The sequence below is a fragment of the Catharus ustulatus genome, chromosome 17 (genome assembly GCF_009819885.2).
Source record: "Catharus ustulatus isolate bCatUst1 chromosome 17, bCatUst1.pri.v2, whole genome shotgun sequence".
Lineage (NCBI taxonomy): Eukaryota > Metazoa > Chordata > Aves > Passeriformes > Turdidae > Catharus > Catharus ustulatus.
In genome coordinates, this window is record NC_046237.1 from 8,129,786 (window position 1) to 8,150,359 (window position 20,574).

General features: G+C 45.2%; 1 protein-coding gene across 1 annotated transcript in view; it reads right to left on the bottom strand.

Moving 5' to 3' along the window:
• The window catches only part of CTNNBL1 (catenin beta like 1), a 46,524-nt gene that overhangs the window by 7,369 nt on the left and 18,581 nt on the right, over positions 1-20,574 (bottom strand). Inside the window, exons 8-13 of the mRNA XM_033075108.2 lie at positions 18,942-19,014; positions 18,611-18,669; positions 17,807-17,955; positions 13,502-13,683; positions 5,236-5,333; positions 4,105-4,185 (exon numbers count right to left, since the gene is read on the bottom strand). Of these exons, the coding sequence (XP_032930999.1) occupies positions 4,105-4,185; positions 5,236-5,333; positions 13,502-13,683; positions 17,807-17,955; positions 18,611-18,669; positions 18,942-19,014 (642 nt within the window). The remainder of the gene's footprint in view (positions 1-4,104; positions 4,186-5,235; positions 5,334-13,501; positions 13,684-17,806; positions 17,956-18,610; positions 18,670-18,941; positions 19,015-20,574) is intronic.

The window sequence follows — 20,574 nt, forward strand, 5'->3', positions numbered from 1 at the left end:
GTCTGCCAGTAAAAGAACAAGTTTAGAAGCCGGTGCCTTCTTAATTGTGTTGTGAAATCAACTGCTTTGGCTACACTCAGATGTGATGCTTTAGCATCAGATCCTAAAGACTCCAACACATGCATGACTGTCATTTACTCCAGGTTCTCAAAATCGTGGGCACAGGCATGACTGGGCAAAGCCTGCATGTGAGTTCCTGCCAGTAAATAGAAAAATCCAATTTTGTGCAGAGAGTGACTTCTCTCACCCTAAATCCATGCCAAATGGCTCAAATCTGGTCTCTAAAGCTAAGCAATGATGAGTCTGGCTAGTGAGAGAGCTGAACACTGACTGAATTATCAAAAAAAAACACTCAAGAAAGACAACACACTCACTCCTGAACCACTGCTCACACTCCACACCGCACACAGGCTCACTGGCTGCTCTGCTCAACAGTGCTAAATTTCTGAGCAGAAAAACATCCACAGGCCAGGACTCTGAATCTCCAGAGCAAGAAACAAAGGCTGGGTCTGCTCTGTATTCTGATCCGAGCACGGCGATCACAGGAGCTGGATCCAGGCAGCCGCGCTCTTGATTACACAGCGGTGGCGGCTCCAACAGCCCCTCTCGGCACAGAAGATTATTTTGTGCAGTAAATTAAGCAGATATGAATTAGAAGACAAGTACAGTTTTAAGGTGCCTTTTCACAGTCCTCTTATTTTTTAACACCCTTTCAGTGCTAATCTGCCTCCAGTACAGTACCAAGCAGTCCCTTTCCCACTTGGTCTCTCTTTCAAAGCTGTCAGTCGCTAACCTCCAAATGAGCGCTCAGGTGCCATTTCTAATCTGCCAGCAATATGTACTGAGATGCCCCTTGCTGATGGGAGAAGACAGCAATAAGATGGGCTTCTGTGAAGCTAAAATGAGCTTCTCTCACACTAATGAGGTAGGACTGACAGGCCTCGAGGTGTCAAGCAGAGATTCCAAGCCTAAAGATGCAATGGATGTGCCATGCTGTACCAAAAATCACATTTTTCCACATGGACTCTGGAGGAGATTTCTGCATCCTCCTCCCTCTTCATCCATCACTCACCTTCTGTTGGAAACTGGGCAGAGCAAAAGGGATGGGCACTGATCAAGAACAAAGAACACCTCCAGGATCCTGGTTTTACATCCTCACCACATGGAACAGTGAGGCCAATGTGGGTGGACAGAAATGAGCATGTTCCAAATAGTTGTGCACTAAAACAACCACCACAATGTGTCTCTCACTCTAAGGATGGAGTCTCTCCCCTTACTACTTTCTGTCTGTATCATTGGCAAGAGCTGAGGGATGCAAGACATGCTCAGGAGGGGCCTGCAGACCACAGTCTAAGAGCCACATCCACATCCTGCCCTCAGCACTTGGTCTTTCTACAGCAAACTGAAAGGATGGGCTGACACAAATCCCCACCTGTGGATACCACACTCATCCTAGGAGTTCTACCTCTTCCTTTCAAGGATGGAGTGGCTGAGCTGTAGCACAATTAGCATGTAATTTGTAAGTCATTATAGCACAAAGTGTCTGCTGAGAATGTTTTATTGAATAAACCTGATGAGCATAATTTTCTGTGGAACTATAAAAATATTAAACTATCTCTTGTCATTTCCTACCATCTTTAGAGATCATCAAGGCTATTGCTGCCACCCATAATTATACCTCATTTTAGAGAGAGGTAAAGGCCACAGGATGTTGCACCGTTTCCTACAGAAATAATTAAAGAAATTGAGAGGAGAACAAGGTATTTTCATTAACTAAAAACTCTGAGAAAAGTGCTAAGACAGGCATCAGGTGCTGGAGACAATGCTCTCATGGACTTTGCTCCTGGGTTTCCCATGGTGATTAGCATAATCACCACGTTATCACCTCTGAACCTTTCTGAACAGATTCCACTGAAGCAAACAAGGGGTAACACTGAGAAGGGGCTCAATGACCTCATCCTGTTTCACAGTCTAGATTAGGGTGCAGATTATTGCAACTGTTCCTGCTCAAAACAGCTGAAATTCCTCCCCTCCCTTCCACCCTCAACTATTCCCCTACCATCACTGCCATGGGCTGAAAAGCAGGGCTATAAACCAGATCACTAAAATAAGCCAAGCTAAAAGAAATAAAAAGGAGGAGAATTGCAAGAGCAGGAGCTTCTTATGCCAGCTGCACTACTAAAGATAAAGCACTCAGTCATTCCTTGTGTAAGCAGCTTTTCACTCCTTGTAATGCAAGACTTATACCAGGATACTCTGTCCATCACACTCGGATCTCACTCTCGTCAGTGTAGGCTGAACCTGTAAAATCTCACCAAGTATCATTTTTCCATGGGGCAGGGAGAAAGGTGAGGATCTGTACACCAGATTTTGGGGGTACTATGTCCTCTACTGCAAGGGGAAGGCCAAAAGCCCCCCCAGTGACAGAGCACAGTTTCTAAAGTGTTCATACAATCCACCTCAATGATTCATGTGCCACAACAAGGAACATTAAAGTGCCCCATAAATCCTGTCACAGCCAGACAGTGCTGTGATGTGACAGACAGAATGATGGCTTTTGCCTATTTCTGTGTGGGGAAAACATTTGAGCCACCTCACATCTCAGGAGAACATGTCCCACTGGCCATCTGATGATGCTACAAAATAAAGCAAATTATAATTCTCCAAAAGTGTTCCAAGCTAGGAATGAACATCAACATCATATTTTATACGTGTTGTGGCCAGTATGTTGCACCCATGAGATGCTTCTGCCAAATCCCATTACTAGATCTAATAGAAGGTGAAGAATTGTAGGCCATTTATTTTGGATACAGGAGGAGAATCTGACATTCCTTGATTTTACTTCTTTTGTGCATTTAGTAGACATGAATGGGTTAATATCATTAATTGAAAAGCTTCCACAAAAGCTTCTTTACACTCAAATTCCCTCCACTCCTGCTTTGTGCTGGCTGTTTGCTACAGCTGTTAACGTTTGCAGCCCGCTCCAGGGTGTTCCTAGGTAAAGGGCACATACCCTCACTGCATGTAGTATTTTAGGGCAGCTTCAACACACTACAAGGCTTCAGCTGAAAAAATCCATTCTGGTTTTTGAGTTCTAAAACCCCCTCACCAACACCAAAACATAAAGAATAAATAATTTATTGCCCCGCTCTGAGGAGGAAGGACAGAGCAGGGAAGGAAAGCAGGAAAGGGTAAACGCTGTTTTCCTCCAGGCCACTGCTCGGTGGTGACGCTGCCGCTGTCCATATGGAGCCTGAGTGCTGGCAGCAAAAGCAGCTCCATTCATCACTCACTCCTGCGCCTCTTTGAGCAGCAGCAGCGCTCTGATGCCCTCGGAATGTTTGGCAGTGCCCAGAGAAGCAGCCTTGGCAGCGGGCAGGCAGCTGTTTGTTGGGGCCTGGTGGGGGGCGGCTGCCCGTGGCACGCAGAGCGCGCGGCGTGCGGGACGGCAGCTGCAGCCATTGCTCTCCATCGGTGCTAATCAATCTCACTCCCTCCCCAGCACTGATACAGATAATCTTGTGGGAAGCTGGCCAAGCTCGCTAACAGCTCTGCAAGCTGCTTCCTGACTCCAGCCGCTCGTTCCCTTTCAAAAGGTCTGTTCCAGCTTCAGTTCCAAGAAAGTGCTGTGCGGTACCAAGGCTCGTGTCACTCAAATGTTCGCTGCTGGTGTGCAGAGAGCACACAGCCCTCGGCTGCACCTCAGCCAACTCATCAACACAGACACTTTCTTGCTGCTGATCACAGCTCTGCAGACCAGGGTAGGAGGCCTCACACATTATCATGTAATTGTCTCTCTGCATTTCACCTGCTCTCCATCTGCCAAACCAAGCAGGATTGCAGCCAGGTAAAAGCAAAGGCAAATTGAAGCACAGACTTAGGTACTTCTAGTAAAATTCACTCTGAGAGACAGCCAGAAGCACTTGTAGAGAAATTCTTGGCCCACTTTATCTGAGGTTACCTGGGACTCGGGAAGTGAGGCAAAAGGAATTAAGAGGCAACAGCACAGGTGTGAGGGCACACCTGAGAACAGTGAGTGTGCAGATGACATGGCTGCGCAGAGGTGTTACAGACATGACCTGGAAAAACTAAAGCAATACATACGTGTTTCTCCCCATCAATCTTCTTATCAGCTGCCTGCATTGCATCCAGGTACTTAAAATACAGTTCCATCAGCCTATCAACCTGCAAGGGCAGAAGAGAGAGATGTAAGCAAGAAAAAAGAATAATGCATTCATCTTTAATCCTTCCTGCAATTTTGTCTTCCTCTCAGCTTTGGCCTTCGCAAAGCAACAGGCAGCTCTGTCCCTCCTGGGAAGGAATGTGTTACAGAAGGAGGGTACAAGTGCTGGCTGGATGAACATGCTGGGGCTGCAGGCGTTTGGATGTCATCCTGGATGGGAACACGGTCCCATCAGTGCCACATAACGGCAGCAAACAGACACGTGTCCCCAGCTCACTACTCTCTGTGCTGTGGTCCTCCAGGCTCCTGGTTTCCCCAGTGGACTTGTCTATCTGTGCTGGATGTTCCAGCTCTCCCACTCTCCTCTGAACTGTGTCAGGGCAGCTGAAATCCTATCTAGTAATTATCTACAATTGCTAGAACAGGTTATGAAAAACACCTTTAAAACACACTAATGAGGAATACTAAGGAACCAGTATTTTCCCAGTGGCAGAATTTACAAATCCCTTGGGATCCCTGGTTTGCAAAAGCTATTTCTTTTCTGCAAAGCTTTGATCTATCCACTACCGTGTAAATATTTTGGGAAGAATTTCCCAGAGCAAATACACTAAAGTGAAACAGTCTAGGAGAAGAGTGGGGAATGTTAAATATGTACCACAGCAACTCCTAGACTCTCTGTAAAAGAGCTTCACCAGACACACTGGCACCTTTCCATGCTGTCCTGATCTCAGAGCCAGCACAATGTAAAACCACAGATTGTCTTCTACAGCCAGGTTTCAGTAGAGGCACAACCCAGGACAGAACTGCTTACTACCATATGCAAGAGCAACAGCAAACAAGAGCACAGGGGATGTGGAGGCCATGCACTAAATGTCCAGTTTTGCAGTTTGCAGATACAATGTGAATGAGAGAACAAAGGTCCGTGACAGCAGAAGTCTCTGCAGACAGGTACAAGGATGGCTTTTTGTAACTCAGCGAGTGCACCAGGCACCCTGAGCAAGAACCCTCCCAGCCTGGCAGCCCAGAGACTGAGACACACATTCAGCACTCACCTTCTCACTGTCATTCTCTGTGAATTTATTCAGTAACCGTGTCCTCTGCTGCCCTCTCAGGTTTCGCAGAAGGGAGGCCAGGATGGAACAGACATGTTCTAGAAATACAAAATGAAAATTACATGCTGACATCAGGAAGAGGAGCTTATTTCCCTCTGTAACATGCCATTAAATTTACTATTAACACTCCAGTGCGTAGCTGTTGATAAGCAGAACCATGGTTCCTTCCCATCATGGTGAAGGGAGACAGAGCAGCAATGAGAGCCACAAGCCACATTTGCAGGGAGCACAGATAATTCCTCATTCCAGCCCAGCCAGTGAGGTCTCCTCCTCCTCTGCCTCAGGGACCTAAAGCACCTTACATAGAGAACAAGTTCCACTCTTGTTTTCTCCTCTTTTGGGCCTGAAGGAGCCCTGACCAAAACCAGAACTGTCACCCAAATGACCCTCAGGTCACCAAAGCAGAGACAGCTACTGAAATGAGAGCTGGAGAAAGGGAACAAGTGCACTCCTGCAGACACTGAAGTGGTATGAGTTAGTGGAAAAATTCTCAAACCAACCACTTTGATTTACAGAAAATCTCTTCAATGAATATAAATGGGCCACAACAAACCAGAAACGACCAAATAAACATATTTACAGTCTTCTGAATTGCACTTGGGGGTCATATTTTTCAGCACAAACCAAGGAGACAAAAAGTCAAGGCTGCAAACACACAGGAGACACCTGTGTCAATGTCCCACCACTCTGAGAGGTGACTGAGCCACTCACAGCAGTGCAAAGCAAAGGAGAAGGGCTTGAATCTCTATCCCACCTGCATGACTGCACTAAACACACACCTGGTGGTTTAGCCATCCTAGCTTCTCCAAGATGTCCTCACTCTAATCTTGCTGATTAAGACTGGTGAAAATTAACGGTCATAAACACTTCCTCACACATGGTGGTGGGGAGTAATGATTTGATATTTTCAGAGGGGGAAACACAGCATGCAGAGAGGGAATTAGCATTTTCAGAGGGGGAAACACAGGGTGCAGAGGAGAGAGATCACCATCTCACTGCTGTCACACCATGCACTTCCCCAGCACTGCCCAGCTCAGAGCCACGAGCAGCCCTGATTGATCACTCCAGCACAAAGAATGAACAACACCACTATGCTTACTGGGAGCTCCTGCTCCCAAGTGCCTGTGCCCTGGAAGGTGAAGTCACACAGGCTGCCTGGCCAGGGGTGCCTGCGCTCCCTGCTGCACGGATTATCTCCATCCTGCACAAGGGCAGCACGATGAGAGGCTGCACAGGCACACACGCACACCCCCCATTTCATTAGCTGCTTATAAATGGAGCTTCCTTTTGGAAACAGATTTCTGCCTGAGGTGGTGTCAATTTTTCATGTTCCAAGGAGATTGGGAGCGCTGCCGGCAGGAGGAGCAGGCAGATAACAGGTTTATCGGGTGGCCGCGCCGTGTGGCTGCTCCGTCATCCCGACAGCCTAACGGGGTGAAGGATGGCTCCAGGGGCGGCACCGCCCGCTCCCACTGCACACAGACTGTTACTCCACAAAAAGCTACACCAAATTAAGTGTTGACATTAAAAGCGTTGTAAAAAACCTTCAAGTTCTTGCAAGATCCTATTTTCTTAAGGAGAAAGATTCAACAAAATGAAGATTTTTTTTTTCCCCATATATGCCAACATATGCTCTGCTGGTTAAGGAAGAAGTCAGCATTCTGTATGTCACGCTATTTTCTTCCCCAACCTTCTTTTTTTGGAAGTGTTGATGCAGCATTTTAGTAGCAGTATTCTCACCAATGATCTGTCTTCATTGCTTTTTTCCAATATTCCTTTACTAGGAAATATATTTTAGCCATCATTTTTGCTTTGGTGGTTGTATGCAGATATTTATCCATTTTATCAATAAAATCTTTAAAACTACTGACAAGTCTAAAGGAGCTGACACAGAGGTTTTGAGAACAAGGTTATTCTTTCAACATATCACTGCAGAAAATCCAGGAAATATTCAGTTGCCTGGTCAAAATGATCAAAGAAATATTTTGCAGAAGTATTTCTGAACTATCTAAACTGGTTTCTTATCAGCTTCCTGAAAAATAACACACTAGTGTGTTTTATGCCACACCCCCAAATCAAGGTTATGCCTGATAATGCAAGTCCTGGCCCAATAAATACCAACATCCATGGGCAAGGACACTGGCCAAAATGAGGGCAAAGCTTGATGGAATGAGAGGCTGAGTCCACGATTCAGTGGATTAAAGTGCTTGCACAGCCATGGGAAGGGAGAAACACTAATCTTGGGGTGCAGGTTCCCACAGATGGGGTCTCACCATTTTACTGTGGACTGACCCAATCTCCATCGCACATGTGCAACATTTTAAAAGCCGTTATCACAATATTTACTGAGGGTTGGATCTCCTTGGGAAACGGTGAGCAGTTGATGCTGTTCTGAGTCCCCAGGAGGCAGAACCTGCAGCTGCCTGGCTTTGATCTCAGTGCAGACAGAGGCCATGAGCTGTGCATTGCCCCAGGGTAAAGCCAGAGGCAGCCTCCCTTCTACAGAACATTCTGGGAGCTTCTCCATAGGAATGTAATACTCAGCCAAAGTCCACAACACCTGCACAAAACGCATCACTTCCAGGAAGGGCACAGACGAGGCCAGAGGCAGAGGTTGCAGACGAGACCTACTTCAAAGAATGACTAAAAGTGATTCCTTTGAGAAGCAAACACCAAACCAAGCTGCACTGAAGCACTACAAAGGTGCCTTCACAGAAATAACAGGTACCAGCTGAAAGAACAACTTTTTTCACACAAATATCCCAAAATCCCCTAAATTCATGGATATGGGAAGATGGGAAGCTTCTCTCTCATCAGCCAGCAGCACTGCTGCTGCCCCATGGCCAGCTCACATGCAAGCCCTGCTGCTCCCCACGATCCCAATCCTGCAGGGCACCATCCCAGACACATCCCTGGCTCTAGGAGGTCATAATCCATGTGCTTCCTGCAGCAGCACCAGGGTCCTGCTTAGCCCAGAATCACTTCAAGCTCTTGGAAGCCTTTCCCTCTCCAGACAGGCACAGAGACTTCAGCATGCAAGCAGTGTTTAAAACACCCTAATTAGATCGATCTTGACTTCAGCTCGGCGTGTTGGAATACAGATTAATCTATTCCATGGCTGGCACTGGCAGCTGCAACAGCAGGAGGTCCTGTCAAATCAAGCTGTAACACTACACTCCTCTGGCTTTATTATCCCCACCCCTTGCTTTTTGTTTTTTTCTTTTTACATCTCATTATAATGGACATCTGCCTGGCAGGGGAGGAAGCTCAACAGTGAGGAAGAGGAGGCAAGCATCATCCTGCAGGAAGGGGATAGCAGGCAGTTCTGCCAGCAGCCAGTTAGAGGCCAAGCAGGATGATCTGGTGAATCCAGCAGAACACATTTAAGAGCCTTCTGTCTTGTAAAGAATGCTTAAGATAAATTGTAGTTTCTAACTAGAAGCAGAAAAATACTAGAAAAAAGCAAGTCAGCTCTTTGAGATATTTCTGCCCCTCCTAGGCACACAACTCTGTGGCTTCAGGGCTGCTGGGAAACCTGGATGAAGCCACTGGCCCATCCCAGTATTACAGGAGGCACTGGGACATGCTATTCCAGTGGTGTTGCATCTGATAACCTGCCTTGTTTTCACGTGCATTAATAATCTACATTTCAGAAGACCAACCCACTCAAGCATCACTGCATTTTGTCAAGAAAAATCGTATCTTAAAATACTGAGAGCAAGCAAGAAACACCAATTTTATGGATGGGCAAAGGGGGGGCCTGGGAGGGTTGGAAGAGCTCCACATGCAACAGCCCTAGTGAGTCAGATCCAGCCATCAAGATGAATGTAAAACAAAATTTTTTTCTATTGACTGAGAAAGTTTATTTTTCTGATGTTCTTGCAAGAGAGCACGCTCGCTTTAATTGAGATAAATTTAACTCTGTTCTCAGCATCATGGCTCACTCAAATCACAGGTTCCTGTCGGAGGGTGATGGTGAAATAACAAATTGGCATAATAAAGTTCTGCTTAAACAGACTGATGCCTTCCCTGGGTGCTCACTCCTCAAGACCACCGAAAGAAAAACACTTTCTGCTGGCTGGCAGAGGGTGCTCAGTTTATACCAATAACTCCCTATCAGGCCATGCTTCTGCTCCTGCCTTCTCACTTTCATGCTGCCCCATGCCCAGGGAATCTGGTTCTGCAGCAGACATTAATTCCAAAGGCTCTGCTGCCTTCAGTGCACATCACAAAGGAGTAAGAGTATATTTACTAAGAAATGGGTTTTGTTGTTGTTTTTAAAGGGAGGGTGTAGCTGAGGATCTCCAAAAGAGGCTTTGTTATTGATAGAGGGCAAACAAGCAAAACACCCCAGTGATAGGAATTCTCCTTTGGAAACAGGCTGAACTAATTCTCAGGTTATCAAATTAAGCATTCCTAAGTAAAACTGACATCTAAGACAAGAGAAGGCTTTTAAATGAAGATGAATTGGACAAACATCCTTTTATAGTTCATTACACTCTCCAAGTGAGCAAAACTCGACTGCAAATAACCACCCTGAGAAGGAGCAGGAGGATATACAGCCTGTCGAGCCAGCTATGATTGCTTCACTAGACTCTAATTCAGGAGGAATTTGTGTTTTCTTCATTTTTAGTTCACTGAGACTGTTCAAGAATTTCAAGCTAACATCCAACTGTGCTGTGACTCGAGTGTGCTGAGCTGCTGCACCCTCATGGACAGGGGGACATCCTGACCCTCAGCTGTGCAACAGGAAGGTTTTGGGAATGCAGATGCTCATATAGCAACCCCCACATTTCAAAAGTCTCAACACAGAAGTGTTCTTTAAAATCTTACCCTCTATTTATGCCAAGAACCACCCAGAGGCAGATTTCTGTCCATTCCCTGCAATCACAGACACTACAGGGACACTGCTGTTCAAGCAGTTCACAGCACACAACCTCCTACACAGCCAGGCTGGTTCTCTCTGTGGCTGTCCAACCCAGCTGGGCACTCACATGAACACTGCAACCCCACAGACACAGGAAAACTCTAAGCCATTTCTGTCTTCAACTGCAAAATATTTCTGGTTTGAGTTGCTTCACTGCCTCAGAAAAAGGGAAATTGTTTCCGAGTATCTTCTCCCAAATCTAATATCCTAATATAATGATCTGTACAAACACAGGCAAAATTCAAGTGTAGATAATGTGCACTCAGTTAGACACCACAGGCCCAATCTTCAGGCTCAGATCATCCATAAAGATGGTTAAGAAATTTTCTCCTTCTTTTTTCCTAATTACATAGTGTACATAAAGCATAAATACGTGCAGTTTGGATTTAAATTGTTCACAGGCTCCCTAGAGTAAAATAATTTTTAAACACTGACAGTGTTTAAAATGTAGCTAACCAGCACTGACACCTTTATGCTAGCATTTAGAAAGGAAGAAATACATTACAGAGAAGTTACTTTTATCAAATTTAATTTGGATTATAAATTTCTGCAATAAATAAAAGCTCAGTAAGTCACATTGAGATTTTTTTTTCCACCGGGGTATTTATTATTTTGTCACATTCAGAACACCGCCTTAGAGACAATAAAACAAACATGGTTTTATAGACTATCTCTTATGTAAATAGCAACACTGCTATAAAATAAAGACAAGGGGATATTTTCCTACAACCATCAGATACATACAGAATATTTGGTGCTCTAGAGATTGAGCACTGGATGTCCTGTGAGAGGTGATGTACCTGGAGCCACAGCGGGTTCCAGGACCCCCAGCCACAAAGGGACAGGCAGGACAAACCCTTCAGCAGAGCTGTTTGGTACCTCATCCAGCCCTGGAGCATTTCAGCAAGGCTGGCTTTTAGGCAGCTGTAATTAGGCCCCAGGTTTCAGACCCACTGAGGATTTTGTGTTTTACAGCACAGCCTGGGCTGCCCAGCCTGACACCATCCCAGCAGTAATGCAGAGAGGGCAAGCACAGCCCAGCTCCTCAGAGATGCTTTAAATAAATACTGATGCCACTGCTGCAAAGCCATTCCAAAGAATCCTTTAAAGGAATATCTTCCCCCATTTGGCATACACATGAAAGCTCTCCTAATACAAGACTGTTCTAAATATTTTTTTTTTAAACAGATTGAACACCGGATAAAGTTTTTATGAGAAAAGACAAAGACTGAACACAAGCATTCTTTCTGATCAATAAACAAAGAGATAAGCAAAAAGCAGCACAGTCCTAGGACCAGAACAGCACAGAGGGAACCAGCTGCATCATGCCACACCTGTACCATTTCCCTTAAAGCCAGAGGCACCCAGGTGCCTGTGCCATGTTCCCCCAGGAGCAACTGCTGCATGGTTGGGGCAATACTCAGCAGGGTAAAAGCACACACTGTGCTGCTTACACCGTGTCAGGACAACGGCGTGACAGGCTCCAGGGAACCCTGTTGAACATCTCTATTACCTCCTGTCGTTAGAAATTCAGTAACTCACCTGCCCAGTGATGCAAAACAAAGAAAATTGGACTACCACAGCCTTTTAGGGAGAGTTTATTTTAATAGAACTGATTTCTGGACTCATCTTAATGTTCTCCATTTCTCCAGCATGATAATGAGATGGAGGTGTGATACAAATCCTGTTTGCATGGATCACTTAGTTTTCCTGAGGCCAGATTGGCTTTTCATGCTATCACAGAAATAGTCAGGAACTGACCCTGTCAGGGCTTTCCAGACTAATCCTCACAGCAGCCAGGACTGCACACAGGTATCAGCTGCAGTCTCCAGAAGCAGCAGATGAGACAGAGATTAGCTCACTTTCCAAAACTGAAAAATTAAGTCAATGGCATGAGCCATAGATAGATCTCTACTCAGAACCTCCTATTCCAGCTGAAGCTTTCTCTCAGTAAGAAGAATTAAACAAACCTCATTTTCATACTGCAAATGAAAATTTCAAAACATCCCCAAAATCCCTCGAAGCATAAATTGCACATTTTATTATATAAACCTGCAATTTTATTACATAACCTAGAGAAACCAATCTCTGCAAGTCCACTGAATTAACCCCAAACTACACAACAGCACTTCTCCCTCATCATTATCTACACAAGACAACCAACACAAGGCAAATAAAGTAACCAGAACTGTCAGCAGGTGAGTGAATTGCTCTGGGGTTGGGTGACAGGTGAGCCCAAACTCTCCATATGTGGGGGAAAGTGCCACACATATGCTCATCCCATGCCAGTGCCCATTCCTTGTCCTCAGGAGGGAGAACAAGCAGCTGCTGTCCCCAGCTCAGCCAGAGAAAGGAGCTGCTCAGTCCCAGCCAATGCCACAGCCAGCACCCAGAGAGCTCTGCAGGGACAGCACCTCCCTCCTGGCCTTGGGAAAACACCTGAGTTCCAGCTGAGCTGCCAGAACTGTCCCAAAACAGGGAACTGGGGTTTAGAGCTCCCATGCTTTTGCTATTTCCTTCCATTTTCCCTTGGCTTGCTGCAGGAGTTCAGGATGGATCCTAGGCACATGTGAGACCTACTCACACCTCTTCAGCTTTAGACAATATTCACCCTCTGTAGAAATGATGTGAGCAATGAACTGGTACAAAACCTTAAGCATCACTGGTAGTATTTGAAGTTTCTTCCAAGACATAATCCATGATCAACAAAATGGGAAAGGCAGTGTTACCAGGAGCAGGAGGGACTGACCACTCAGCTCAGCAAAAGGTCCCACAGTAATCATAGTTTTATTCTACAGCAGATCTCTGTTAAAGCAGTTTTCCAGGGCAGAGAGTTAAAAATATAAAAAGGGAAAAAAAAACAACTTCAAAAGCAATGCAGTTTGTTTCTGCAATGCCTGATGTTCATCCAGTCACACTTCAGTGCTCAGAGCCATGAAAACACTGCTTTTGAGGTGACATTTGTAGTTGCCTCATTACTCTTTTCAAAAGAGTTTTGCATCAGAGTAAGAGCTTCAAACAACAGACTCTACAGGAGTAAAATAACTTATTAACAGCACACAAAATGGAATCGCCAGGAGCTGCTGATACCAAAACAAGCAGGACAAGTGTGCCCTCAACAGCCAGCTGTATCAGGGAGCAGCAGGCTGGACACTCAAACCTGAAAGCTGCAAAGAGATGGGTGCTGTGCCCTTCCCTCCTCCCTGCAGGTACTTTTCAGACACTGGCTGTCCCTTCACCTCCTCCATGGCAATAAGAAAGATCTGGAAGCACACCTACCTTCGTGTTCTTTTTCAGTTGTTCCAACTTTCTTTATCTTTTTGGGTGATTTCATGAAGAGAGGGAAGATGGTTCTCAGCCCAAGGATGTCCACAAACTTGTGACAGTTGTCAGTGCCCTCTGGTCCAATCATGGCATGGTCCAGCACCTTCAGGGCACTGCTGCGGGAAATCTTCTTCTCTCTGTGAAAAGAGGTAAATTAAATTGTACAGGGACATGAGGAGCTTTGGAGCATTCTACTTTAAGGAGACAAGGGAAAGGAACACGACAAGGACAAGATGAAGAGTCTGAGCACAAGCTGTAAGCTAGATTTCTCTTCTAGAAGCCAAAACATTGCATCAACAGTAACTCTTTTCAAAACTGTGGCTGAGAATATTGTCTTGGTTATTTCTTTTTTAATGTCTTTTATTTCTTTTTATTCTCTATTTTTATTCCATTTTATGTATTTTATTGTCATGGGGTTTTTTTCTTATTTCTTGGCTACTGAAGAAGATATTTTTTTACTCCTTTACAAACACTGGCAAAAAACAGAAGGGGAGGCTGTGTTGGATACAAAAGGCAAATACTATCATGCCAAAAAGATCAGGATTTTGATCTAACAGTAGTTTAATTTAATAAAGGCGTAAGTTTGGTGAGCATAGCTGGGTCAGTTAATAATGAAATCCCATCACCAGCAACCACACAATGGGAGGAAGCAGACAGACCCTGGCCTGTTCTAGGCAAACTAAAATACCCATATATGAACACTTCAGCCTGAAGTGACCCTGCCCTGTGCAGCCACAGGCACTTCTGACCCCGTGGTGGGAGGGCACAGGGGAGCTGGACCCTGAGTTCCCCCCCACCAGCCAAGGGCTATGCAGGAGGGTAGTTTGGCACCCCCACATCCCCACTACAGAAAGCTAAAAATAACGTACTCCTTAGGCCAGATGACACCAGAAATGTTTTCAGGGGAAGTAATTGCATATTGATCAGCATTTAGGAAGGCTGTGCAGAGCTGAGCTCTGGAATATTCATTGGGTTTAAGTTCAGGCTTTTAGAGATCAATAGCTGCTTGCCTGGACTGTCTGGAGTTGATTTTATTTGAAATATTTATTCTGCCGGAGGGCAAGCAGTTTATCTTAGTCTCATCTGTGCTCATTGAGGGAACTTTTAGCTGAACACTAATTCACAGACAAGCAAACATGAGAATCACCAAATGAGGAGGGGTTTCAGTTTCACTGAAACTCTGAATTACAACTTTATTCACTGGCCACTGTTTTCCCCCTTTTAACACCTTTACATCTGAGACAATTCTTTTGATACATTCTATTATTTAAAAAAAATAGAGGTGCTGACATTATTTGTACTTTCCACATTAGCAGAACATTTAACTTTCCAAAACACCAGCAGAAGCAGAACACTAGATTTCCTGGGAAAGTGTGCATAAAATGGTTCCGTTTAATTAACCAGAAGATTTAGTAAAGAGACAGCTTATGTTTCCAGGGGTCATTAGGAACAGCAGGATAAGAAAACAGAAATATTTTAATAATCATAAAAAAATATACCCTGAAATAGCTACAGAAAAGCTTCAGGGACCCATGAGGAGTTGTTCACCCTGTTTGGCTGTACAGGAGACAAAAGCTTTTATTGAGGCCAAGAAAAGTCCCAGCATAGCTGCAGGACAGAACATTTTGTGGCCCAAATGATGCAGGTCCGTGAGCTCCCTGGGCTGTATTTGTCTCTGTGCATACACAAGCTCCTCAGTTCATAGCTGGGAAAGCCACACGTCATTTTCCTGAGCAACAAAGAATCTCCCTGACACATTCCCTGGGAGCAGCACAGCTGCATCTCCTCCAGCCCCACACAGCTGTACAGCCAAAGCAATGAGCTGCCTGTCAGTGACCAGAGAGCAGGACAAGCCTGTTCTCCTCTCTTTTGGCTCAACTGCAGTTAGGTTACTAGGGGAAGGCTAAGAAGTCTGAGCACTAAGAAGTACTTCCTGACCTAAAAAGAAAATTTAGTTTAATTCTAAGGGATATTTCTAAATTTTCTGCTGGTGCCTACTACCTTGATAAATTATTTTGGTTTTGATAAAGATGCGACATAAAATAAACAAGCTTCCCGTGGTGCAGAGATGTAAATTAAATAATTATATATAGTCCTGCTCTCACTGTATCTCCAAACTCCTTCACCCCAGATTCATCCCTCTCGACCTGCTTTTCTCCCAGACCCTCTGCTCACCTCCCATGTACCTGCTTGGTGAAGCCCCAATTCTTTCAGGGCCAACCCTGAATCAACTCCCAGATCACAGCATGAGTCCAGGACCCATCTGGCTGTGGACATGCACATAAGGCACATCAGCCACACTGGACTCATTTTCAGGCATTACCACTGACCCCCCATAAACCAGGAGAAGTTCACATGATACAACATCACCTTTTGCTGTTGGCCACACATTTAAAGGCTCAGCACAACAGAAACCATCCTGTTCTCATGACTATCTGTAGGAATATCATGAGCCCATTAAATACTCATTGAAAGCTGCTGCAGCTCTCTGCAGGCCTGTGTGCACAACCATCAATAATGGAACAACTTGACTGGATGGATTGGGCAGCACCAGACACAGAATGCTGTGTTCCCTACGACAGTAATGGAGATTCAAGCCTGATATCTTTATTCTCACACAGCTTATCTATCTCACATCATGTCAATACACTTTCAACTTTGCCTATTTGTCCTTTCATCCGCACAGACTGTGGTACAGTGATTAACCACCTCCAAAGTAAAATCAAAAAAATAACAGATCTCTGCCCCCAGCCTTCAGAGGACACCAACAGGAGAGAAAAATACTCTGCCTTCTTTGTGGGCAAGGTGGCCAATCACAACTGAATGGCATGTCTGCTCCCTGCTGTTTATCATGAAGGTATCAAGAAGATACAGATGTACAGCTCCAGATCACAACTATCCACATGCACTCCTTATTTACAACATCAGATTGTGGTCACCTAAGTTGCTCTGTCCAAAAAAAACTGAGCACCTGTGAGAGCTTCTAAGCACTAAAACTAGATTAGAAGAGTTTAAAATAATATAAAATAATCAGCTGCCAGTACAGTACGTGCCTGTGGACAGCAGTGACAGAAGCTTCTAGAATAAATTCTGTGAATTGCTAGTTTTTTTCCACTGTGACTTTACCAATCCCAGTCAAACTGCAGAATCCACAAATTGAGGCCTTGGAAACTCTGTCCATCAGACAGAGTTGCTGCTGACAGATCCATCACACTCTGTCCCTCCCAACCCCTTTGCGACTACTGTGGGGGGCAAAACGTAGCCAAGGAGAAATTTTCCTCTTGTGATAATATTCCAGCTGGGATGCTGGTGCAGAGAGTGGTAAACAATAGAGTCAAAAAATGGGTAAAAAGCTCTTAAAAATCCAAACACTGAATCCCACCCACATGGCACAAGAACTCCAACTAATTAGTTCTGCAAGGCTGGTTTAGCAGCTTAGGACTCCAGGCAGAGGGAAGACTCCCTCCCGTTCTTAGTTTTGGAGCTTTTCCTTAATTAGCCTCAAGAAAACCCAGTGTTCCTATTTGAATAATCCAAGTTGGGTTATTTATTCAGTTCCCTGCTGCCACACATTCCCCAGCCCTGAGCTGCAGGAGCTCAGCATTCCAGGCTGGTGTTTGCTAACCCTCCAGCACACAGCCTGGCACTCTGGGGACAGCCAGACGGAGCCCGCTGTGCCCTCCCGCAGCTCTGGGGAGCCAGACAGCCCAGCAGACACAACTCGGTGCTAGGCCAGCAAGGAAAAGTGAAGAGAGAGCAGAGAAACCCCAGAGGTTCAGGGTGTGACAAAGCACAGCACCAGAAATGCAAACTTATGCCCCATTCACTAAGTAATTTTTGTGTCAGCATCCACAAAAATTCAGCAGCTCAGAGGCTACACAACACAGTGGAGCCGGAACAGGGGAACAAAAGGAAAAATGTTTTCCCTAGAGACATCCAAAGGTCTTTTCTGCCCTCATAAAGGTCATTTAAATCCTCAGAGGGTTTACCTGACCTACAGCATTCTCTATGGTAGACACCCAGACAAAAGATCTGCCACTTTCCAGCAGCCACTGTGGCAACCTCAGTTCTTAGGAAACAAAGACAAAAAGTGGAGACCTCATGTCTGAGAAAGTCCAACTTACCTACCTGCTGGGAAAAAAAAGAGAAGACAGACAAATATCCTAACACAGAAATTTTAAAACAAAACCACAAATATCTAGCCAGAACATGTATTGGCACATCAAAAGCAGGAAGGAAATCACAATGTTAATGAGGTACCTGAGCATCAGGTTCATCAGCTGCAGACCCTCACCCTTCAGGAAGCGATCACGGTTGGAGCTGAGCATTAGGCAGGAGCAAAGGGAGTCAAACAGGTTCTCCATCATTTCCTGCTCCTCTGCTGTACTTGGATTGTGCCGTTTAAACACCTGAATGACAAAGAAAGCAAAATTACCCCCAAATGTTGGGCTGTAAAAAAAAAAAGCAAAAAAAAGCTCTAGCACCTGACAGTGTCAGCCAGTGATCACACAGGTCACTGCTGCATCCTCTGTATCTGCTGCCCTTTGCTGCCCTGACTGTGCATCCACAAATGTAAAGCAGCCTGGTGCAAGATTTAAGGGATAAGACACAGGGCCTGCAAGGGGAAGGGCAAATTCACACTCAAGTATGTGGATAATCTGATTAGCAGAGTTCCTACACAATCCATACCTGAGGGTGCTGCAGGCAGCACTGCCTGAAGAAACATAGGTGAGCTATGAACACACTGCCTTCAGCCAGCTCAAACATGGGCAGCCCTGGGCTTGGAGAGGAGTGTGCTGAAGATGCACCAATTCCAATACTTCCTACCTCCAACTTGCCATGAAATTATAATGTAATAATTAAATTTCCATGTACCTCAACATTAACATCTTTACAAAAGAGATTCATCACACTGACCACGGATGACACACCACATGGAAGGTATTTGGGGATTATGCCTCACCAAATGTGAAGCACTGCTAGGACAGCACCTGCACCCTGGATATTTTCCACTCCTCCCACCCAGCCCAGCAGTGGAAGAGAAGGCATGTGGGAATTACTCACAGATAACTGCTGAAGCAGCACATCAATCCCATCCAGCTCCCCAAGCAATTCTCTGTTGTCTAGACGGAGGTGGGGGGAAGGGGGAAAAGAGAGAGAAAAATGAAGCTAACTGTCAGATTTTACAGCTATCTAACACTGATACATCAGCAAACAAAATCAATACAGCTTGACAGAGCACAAAAGCTGCAGAGAAAGAGAAGGTGGAGGCGAGGGAGCACATGGGGGAGAGTTAAGCCAACAAAGGGGAGCTGGAGGCAGAAAAGGGCTGCTGTGATCTGAGAGAAGCCTGGATTTTGCCCTCACTGACAGAGATATGGCAGGCATGGCTCACCATCATTATTCTGGAGCAGAATTGCCAGCACCTCACTGCAGTACAGCTTGTTGGCATCAAAAGGCATCTTAGCCTGTGGGGGAAGGAATAAGAGACCCATCAGGGCACGGCCCTCAGCATCTCACTGATTTGAAGAACACATTAATCACATCACCAAATGTATGAGCAGCACTTAAAATAAAACCCAACTGCAGTAATTCTGCAGTTTTCATCAGTGACAGAACAGTAACAATTCTGATAGGGGTGATGGGAGGTGCATGTGGGCTCATGCACACATGTAGAAGGTTCACTGTGATTCTTCACATGGCCCTACATCAGTAGGTTTGGCCAAGTCGGATCAAAACCCCTAAGAACAGTCTCCAGTTGTTTGCCACACAGAATCTCTTTCCTGTGATATATTTTCCACAATGTTACGTGGGTGCACAGCACTTATCTCTGCTCTGGAAGTCTGTGCCTGTCAGCAAAACCAGAATTTCAGAACATACATCACAATAACATTATATAATAACTGCCAGAGTTTCCTGTGAGGATCAGAGTGTCACAGTGAGAAGAACATGAGATGGGTTTTGCCTGCACAATCACATAACTTCCATTTCAGATATTCCCTCCATCCTCACATATGCTAAAGAAGTCACAATGAAATGAAAATGTTGAATTTGAACAAAAAAAAAATCCCTAGAGTGGATTCTGAACTGGATCCAATGTTTTTGCATGCTGCCAAAGCTGCTTCATCTACAGAAAGAGACTGAACATTAACCAATCAGATAATAACACAACCTGATTTATTGAGGGACTCATAAAATAAAACAAATTTTAAAATCATCAGTTACCAGCTTTTTATACTCCACTGTTCAAGAAGGGAAAAAGAAGATGTACTAGGCTTAAAATACAGTATTTCTCCCCCAGTTTTTTCCCCAAACACACAACTCCCTGCAGCACAATGGACAGTCCTGCCATGGAACAGAGCATGGTGTGCAAGCACCACACAACACACAGAAATATGGAAAGCAGGAAGACCCCAAACACCACCAAGTATTGCCTTTAAATAAAGCTTTTCATTCCAAATGATCCCCAGACACTCTGCAGAGGATGGTATTTACAGCTGTCAGGTGACACCTCCAGGCAGACCATGGAGGAGAGGGGACGGTGCTCAGTGCTGCACAGCCCTGCCAGCTTCTGCTATGGGGTGACCAACTGCTGGCCTGCAAATCCTGGGAAACATCTCATCTCCCAAGACTGCACACACCATCAAACCCTGCCAGTGTTTGCAGAAGTGAGCTATGAGCATTCCACCTGAGCTTTCTGAGGCAGCTCTGACAGTCACAATACAATTATAAGACCTGAAATGTTGTCAGGAAACAGAAAGTCATGCTCTGTGCTGTGTGCCAGATGTCCTCATCACTACCCAGACAGAACCCTGATCTTAAAACTTATCCCACAGACATTTCACAGCAGCTCTACCCAGCTGCCAAGATCCTAGGTTAATCCCAAACACATCTGTCAGGGCAAGAGATTCAAGACCAAGTGCTGCCAAGAGTCAAAGCACCTGGAGAGGGGTTCATTAGTTCCCCACAACCCTGTACAGGCAAGAAAAAGCCCTGTCTGATCCCACATCCCAAATCGATGGATAACA